The sequence below is a fragment of the Antrostomus carolinensis genome, unplaced genomic scaffold, assembly GCF_000700745.2.
Source record: "Antrostomus carolinensis isolate BGI_N321 unplaced genomic scaffold, ASM70074v2 scaffold36535, whole genome shotgun sequence".
In the NCBI taxonomy this organism is placed as follows: domain Eukaryota; kingdom Metazoa; phylum Chordata; class Aves; order Caprimulgiformes; family Caprimulgidae; genus Antrostomus; species Antrostomus carolinensis.
The window spans coordinates 22,821-30,609 of NW_010314988.1; the positions used below are offsets into that span (position 1 = coordinate 22,821).

The 7,789-nt window shown below is 45.9% G+C and overlaps 1 protein-coding gene across 1 annotated transcript in view; it reads left to right on the top strand.

Annotated features, from left to right (window-relative positions):
* Positions 1–7,789, top strand: part of MTUS2 (microtubule associated scaffold protein 2) — a gene marked incomplete at its 5' end in the record, with an annotated part of 28,864 nt that overhangs the window by 16,814 nt on the left and 4,261 nt on the right. Inside the window, 3 exons of the mRNA XM_010167818.2 lie at positions 555–653; positions 2,079–2,198; positions 4,798–4,895. Coding sequence (XP_010166120.1) covers positions 555–653; positions 2,079–2,198; positions 4,798–4,895 — 317 coding nt within the window. The remainder of the gene's footprint in view (positions 1–554; positions 654–2,078; positions 2,199–4,797; positions 4,896–7,789) is intronic.

Sequence of the window (7,789 nt, forward strand, 5' to 3'; positions counted from 1 at the left end):
GGAATGCCTTTGATGGTAACAGAAACATGATTGCTTAAAATAACGTGTTGTTCCTGTGTATAGCTCTGAGATTAAATGACTGTCATTTAAAGTCCACACCACTAACTCATCCTTGCTTGTTACCATGTCAGAAGCCAAGAAAGGTGAAGGAAGCAGGGATGGAGTGTCTACCACCTCATTTGGTTGCTAGGGACTGCACAAATGATCTCTTTCATGCCTGTGATATAAATGTCAGCTCTTTTAAGGAATGATATGCTCATTCTTATCCAGCCCAAGGTGATGGGATGATTTAGCATCAGAGACATTTAATGAACTAATGCCAGCCAGTGTCAGCCAGCCTCAGGTGTTCCAGGGGTTTTGGGATTCCCTGAGGCACTGGGTTATCAGAAACCTCACTGTATGTTCAAGTGACCTTGCATAAAAAAATACTGCTTTGCAGGGATTTCTAAACCTTGTTCAGCTCCTCTAGTGGTTTCACAGTGCAGATTGACTTGTACGAATGTAAGAGGGGTGATAGCATGGTTGGTGTGTTCACTGGTGTGTCTCCCCTCCAGGACCAGATAGACACTCTCACCTTCCAGAATCAGTCTCTTAAGGCCAAAGCAGACCGATTTGAAGAGGCTCTGAAGAAAAACACTGAGGAACAACTGAAGGTAGGTGGCAACTATAACTATACAGTCCTCAAGATACGTGTTTCTAAGTATGACACATCACGCCATTCAGTGGATAGCAATGGGATCCTTATGCCAGGGACTGGGGGCAGGTCCCAACCAAGACCCCAGATCTTGAGCTCTGAGGAGGAGTCAGAAATCTTAGCCTAGGTCCATAATTTTCTGAGTGACTTCTTTTTCTTTATTCTTTCACCCAGCATTTGTAGCTCTCTTTCCAAAACTTTTCATTAACTTCATCTAGTATGTCCTTACTGCTGTCTGTTCTTCTTTCCCTTCTTCCTGTCTTTCTCTTTACTTTTTGTCTTTTCACATTTAGGTTTCTGTTTTGTTTAGGTTCTTGGTCCAACTTCTTAGACATCCTCTGTATTCCCTCATTTTTTTCTGTACTCGCAGGGGACAGCCCTGTCATATGAAGTATTTATTCAACTGCTGTCTGTTGGGGCCATACTGTTTATTTACAGTGTGTAAGTGAACACACACTGCAATTATTTATCTGAAATTAAGTAACCCTGAAATGACCCTCCAGAAAGAGTTTTCTTTCAACTTCAGGCATTTCACTATGTTCACAGCACAACCCCATGGGTAACTGTATCTGCATGAGAGGACAGAATGAAAATAGTGGGGTGAGCAAGGGGCTCAGTTTGTTTTTAAATGAGAGAACTCCTTAGGGAAGGAGTGAAAATGTTTGAAACAGGCTTGTCTATGGGAAACAGGTAGCATCAGTCCCTTTCCACCTCCACAGCAGTGTTTCATTTACATGAAAGGACAAATTTGGCTGTGTCACAGTGACCTGAATGCCAAGTACCACCAAGCAGTTTCCTGGCACGAGTTACATTGGGAAAAATCCAGAACAGCTTAAGTCAGCAACAGTATTTTATCAGTATAATTCAGAGCACATCTTTTGCCCATGAGTTGAACCCTAGTATCCCCTACATCTGAAGTTCTCAAGCAGAGGAGGAACTTCTTCCCACCAGATCGGATCTTCGTTAACAGGCACTGTGATGCAGTGGTGCAGGCAAGGCAGAACACCGTAGTTTTCACCTCCAGCCCCCTTGTCCAGTTTCCTCAGTTTCATGTTTGTACTTTTCCCAAGCCAAAATCCCTGCACAATCATAAAACACCTCATGCAGTTCCCAAGCTATGAGTAGGAATGAGTTTGCTGAACAACCTGGCATCCCATCCTTCTAGCCATGAGGCTGGTCAAAAGAAAGGTACTGATGGCTATCCAGCCAAAGGGATGGTCTAGCAGAGAATAACAGGGCTCAGATGGGCTGGGGAGGCCCAGGTCCAGGTGGTTTTCACATCACTGACACTCCTAAACCACGAGGTACATTGAGGAAACTTTATCTTATGGCTGAAGATGCATTTATGGCTGACAGATAGCCTAATCACAGGTATATTTCCCAGATTGTACGAGCTCCATATCTGCACTTAGAAAAAGATCTGAAGAGCTTAAAACATGTTCTAGAAATGAAGAACCATCAGATTCACCAACAGGAGAAGATGATTATGGAGCTAGAAAAACAGGTGAGTTTTTATTATTCCTCCAAAGGAGACATCAGATGTAGAAAAATTAAAGTTTGACTACAGCAGATGAACATAAAAGGGCTGAGAAAACACATGAGGTTGGGGCCAGGCACAGCGAGAGGTTCCTAAATGGCTATATAGTGTGTTGTTCCACTGTCAACCTACATAGCTGTTTCTACTATACCATATCTCAGGTTTTCACTCAGAAATTGGGATCTTTTCCCATCCCTTCACCCACCCATGATACCCTCAGTTTTCCCCACATGTCCGTTGATCTGTATTGCTTTTCCATGCAATACCTGCGCAGCCTGTTACATTAGACTGGGAAGTGAGTGGTGTAGGAAGAATGGAGGAAGGGGAACTTTGTGGTACTCCAGGGCTTCATTTTGTACACCAGCCTGCACCATACACCTCTACAGGAGTCAGATAATCATTTAGGGCTGGAGAGGGCAAGTGGAGGAAGATCAAGCCATGTGTGTCTTGCTGCTGCTCGTGCAGGCATTTAGGGAGCTCCCAGCTGCAAGTGTGAATCAGCAATATTCAGCAGGCAGTCCCTAGCAAGGCTTATGCTAGGAAAGGTCTCTCCAAAGTAATGCTTTTCTGCAGCCCGTGCTGTTCTCTCATCTTTTGCTTGTGGGAGTCCCTAATGAAGAACTTCCCAGTGCACCATCAATTACATTTTTTATTGGAAAGGGGATTTGTTTTGTAAGGCATAACCTACAGTGACAGTAAGCGTATAGTGTGGTGACAGGATGAGGCACTACCTCAGCTGGGGAGCCAGGACAGCTGGTTCAGCACAGCATTCAGCAAGATTTGTTTCCATTTACAGGGAAATTTGAGAACTCAGATGATTATTTTGCTGAACAGATGCTTGAGTAAGTGATGTCGAGAAAAGTGCCTCTTTACAGCTGAGGCTTGTTAACTGAGCTCCTTCCAACATGCTGCTCCTGGAGCTAAGCCAGCATCTGAAAACATGCACTGTAGTGTTTTACTAAAAAAAATAAATAAACGACAGTCTACATGGTTCCTGGTCATTTGCTGCTTTTGCTAATTAACCACATACGAGCACACAGTCCTACTCCTGCCTTTCATCACAATAAAAGACTGGGTCTACTGTGGTCCAAAGGCACAAGTGCTTTCTGTTTAAAGACCTACCTTTATAAGTGCCAGAATACCTCCAAATGCTCTGAAAGATGGGGTGCCTCATAGGGGAGCAGGAGGGCATTTCACATACAGGGTCAGGCTTGGCTGCTGAAAGGGAGTCTGGAAATGAAGGTGATAGGAGAGGAATGGTACAGGGTGAGGGTTGCAGTGGAGAGAAGGAGATGCACATGTCTTCTCCCATGCTTCGTGCTGGGATAGTTACTACTCATTGAAACTATTAAGGAAGGTGCCTGTAAAGGTGATTCCTCTCTCAGAGCATTTCAAAATGGGTCCAGAATCCTTGTTCTACTCTAACAAAATATACAGGGATAAGCAAGAATATCTGAGAATCAGCAGTATTCTTTTTGATTACCTGCATAGACTGGAAACCACTGAATAGGACTGATGCCTCCACCATAAAGTGTGGGTTATTGCTAACTCCAGTGCACAATATTTTGGTTCTTTATAAAAGGTTGGGAAATTCAATAACTGAGCTCGCACAGAGATAAGGTTACCCTGTGATATCTTGTTTTCTTCCAAAACTGTTGAATTCAGCAAAATTCAAATTGCTGGAAAACTATGAACTAAGGTGATAAACTATGTCAAATTCAAAACTTGGGAAATACAGGGCATCTGAGGCTGTGGTACATGCCTATAAACTTCTTACCAATGTTTTAATACACTGCTATTGACATCCTCAAACTGTCCTTGAACTGTCCTGAGTAAAACCCACCTATGCTTGGGATAGGATTCATTTCACTTAATGGTAGCTTACAGTTAGATGTCTAGTTTAAGCCTGTCATTTAAGCCGACACTGTCAGCAGTGGAGAGAAGTGTCTCCAAAGGGCAGCCCACCTCATGCAAATGCAGCAGCAGTCTAAGACTGCTGCTGGGCTTAATCTGCCCTAGTGGGTAACTCTTTCCTCCCCATAACTGGGGAATCATAATCCTAGAGGTTGGACACCAGACATTTATGTCCAGTGAGGTTAGTTGAGCTGGATGGTGCACATCATACCACTTTGCAGTCCTCCTTCACCACTGAACTGATCACTCACACCACAGTGCCCTTTCCATGCTGGGCATCCCCATGCTCCCCAAGTGCCACCAGCTCCCTGTCCAAGAACAACAGCTGATAATGCTGGCTCCTGAGGGATGAATGTTGTGGGGGCACCACTGAGGAAGATGTTTTATTTGTGCTGGACGAGACTAACACCCTCCTCAGTTAGAAGTAAGGGCTAGTTCAGCTCTGCCTCCACTCAGTGCTCTGCTGATGACCCCACTTACTTCACCAGTATGATGAGGTGTGAGTCAGACCTCTAAGTCTCAACTGCAGTCGAGATGACCACCTCCATCAATTGTCAAATTTTACAAGTTACTCTAGGGACAAATAAAGAACAAATCCTCTCAGAGCAGGAGCTGGGCTTTCTTCAGACTTAACGAACTTCTTTCGTTGCAGGCTGAAAAAAATTTAAAACTGGAAGAAAAAATCACCATGCTACAACAGCAGAATGAAGAACTCAGAGCCAGGATTGAGCAAAATACTGTCATAACGAGGTTTGTGCTGATACTTGTAATTTGTCTGAGCTTGAAAGAGACTGCAGATCTTAACTGCCCAAGGTTGACACTCATTTGAGAAGGTGAAAAAACTTATTTCCTGAAAACATTTGAGAAGGTGAAAAAACTTATTGCCTGCTGAAAGTGTATTGGTGTCCTGACCTGCTTGTTTTATTAGAAAATCCTTTTTTATTGGGGTTTGCTTACTTTAACATAAGGAAGGCCACATATCTGTCTGTGTATTTCCATGATTTTGACATCCTACTGAGAGAAAGTTGCCAGTGGCTTCTGATCTCAGTGTCAGTGCCCTGAGACCCTTTAATCAGTGGGTAACAAGGATGGGAAGTGAGGCAATTTCAGGAGACAGGTCCTAATGACACCACTGTCAGTCAGGCAGGGTTATCCTTTGGTGGGTTTCTTCATCTGCACTGTCTGTTTGCACCCTTGTCACAACCTGACAAGGGTGACAAGGCTCCTGGTGTTAGGAAGGGAAGGGTAGGACAGTCCCTGTCCCAGAGAGGTTATAGCCTGCTGTAAGGCAAGAGACCGCAGCTGAAGCCAGGTGGAAGAGGTACCAGGGGAGATGCTAGAGCTGAACTTGTCCCAACACACCAGCTGCATAGCTATCATTGTTGCCAGAAATGATACCATTGGCCTAAAATGCAATTTGATTTTTAGCTGACTTTTTGAAGCTTGAGCATCTCATCTCAAATTTAATTTTAGTTTTGCCTTTCTAGTGTCTCCTTTATTCACAATTCAGCCTTTTAAAAAAATTGTCCCCCGTGTGTGGATAGTTTCAAAAGGCAGCACTGCTTGTAGTAACATTTAGACTGGGGTGAGGGTTATGTTTCACCTCACCTGATTGTTAATAGTTGTAACACATGTCACTGTCTGAGGTGGGTGTCTACAACCTCTCTGTGCTTGGGGAGGAAAAACAGGAATTTTTAAGGTCTAGTTCACCAACCCAGTTTTGGGCTGGATGACTTGTGGTCTGGAAGTGGCAGTCTCTCCCTGTGCCTGTGAGAGCAGCCAGGGTGCCTGGTTGGGTGCTTGGCAGCTACCTGCCTCTGGCTGAGCAAACAGCACCCACCACTCCCTGCCCGCGTCCGATGCAGCGCTTCGCTCCTTGCCTCTGACTAGGTAGGGACTGGTTTCACAGAACATATTTTGGGAGAAATTATGAATTTGAGGTCGGCCTGGAAAGTCAACTTAGAGAACACTCATTTTCAATGGTAACAGTTTGGGGAGAGCTTTGAGGACAGTGTCAGCCAGGGCTTTAAAGCCAGAGTTATTAAAATGTGAGTTTTCCTGTCAGCAGTAGCCACCCCAACTGCTCATTTCTGTTGTACTGGCACCGCCTGGGAAGTGCAGCGTGAACGAGCTTGGGGAGCTGCCCTTGCTGGGGAACAGTGTGGATTAGAGCTGTTTCTGCTGAGTTGCAGTTTGGGTGCCTGTGTGGATGTGGCAGCACAGCAGCAGCGAGAGGAGGGAGGGGAGCAGGAGCAATGGGAGCCAGAGCAAAGCCAGCCTTTGCAGCACGGCCAAGAGGGGCTCCCAGAGGCACTGGGGGGCTGAATGGTGCACCAGATATTTGCAATCATAGTCAAGGGCAGGTACAAAGGAAGGGAGAAGAGCCTTGCAGGTAGATCATGCACTGTCTTTGGACACAGGAGCTCCACAGAGCCTCTGCTGGGACTTGCCCAAGCACTTGAATAAATCATCTGATTTTTTTTCTTAACATCTCAGGTTCTCCCTCCAAATCAACGAGCATTTTTTTGGTCCTTTTGACTGGGGATGTTTGAGGAATGGTAGTTTCCAGCACTGTAGAGATGAAGATGACGAGGAGGGTGTCTGGTCTCTATTGGCATAGCCCAGGCACCTACAGGCCTCTGAGCCTTTTGGGAGAGGCTTTAACAAGAATTGAGGGCATGAGTCAAGCACTTTCCCCTGCATCCCTGTCACTTTGGTCTGTCCCTGCAGAGCGCTGTGGTTTTACAGCTGTGATTTTTTTATAGCTGCTTGAATTGTCGGGAGGCTGGCAGAGGAACATGTCTAGGTCTAAAATTGGAACATGTATCTCAAGGTACAAACTTACATGGTGAGAACACATTTGTTTTCACGCTGCCTCTCTTCCTTCTTCTGCCTGAACGATGAAGAGGGACTAAATGGGCATTGCATCTTCTATAAGCAGTGATGCTGCATCTGTCCAAGTCTCTCCCCATGGTGCAGCAAAAGCAGATACTTGTTCACTGAGCTGAAGGCAGAGGCTTTGCTGAAGGATGCCAGCACTGCTGGCTGTCCAAACTGCCTCTGTCTCCGAGTGGCGTGAAGCTGGCTCTGCCTGTGTCCAGTCATGTCAGATGATACAGTGTAAGTTCCCAGCACAATGTGCATGAGGCTAAAATAAACAGCCCAACAAGCAGCAGCTCCTTTCCCCACCCACATACCAAAGCGGGTCTCTCTGGAGGACATGTCCACCTGCTGCATGGGGTGTTTACAGGCACTTGGCTGCAAGGCTCTTTTCTGCTTAAACATCTCTGTTCTTACCTGCAGGTCACACATGTACCTTGCAGCCTGCCTCTGTCAGCAAATTGCAGTGTGTGTTAGTGCTGCAGAGTCTATTGTGTGGGAGACTCCAGAGGACACCGGTACCATGCATCCTACCGTGCCCCTAGCAAGCAGCATCCAACATCAAGGAGGCTGATACGTGCTGAGGGGCTGTGGGCTGTGCCTGCCTCCTGTCCAAGCAGTGCCTTTAGCTGAGGAGGGAGCTGAGCCCTTCACCGTGCTCTGGGGTCTGTGCTGCTGTGACTAGCCTGGTCCCAACATCCAGATGAGCTTTACCAGCTTAGAGAGCCAGTCACACACTAAGCGCCACACAAGTGTGGGGAAGG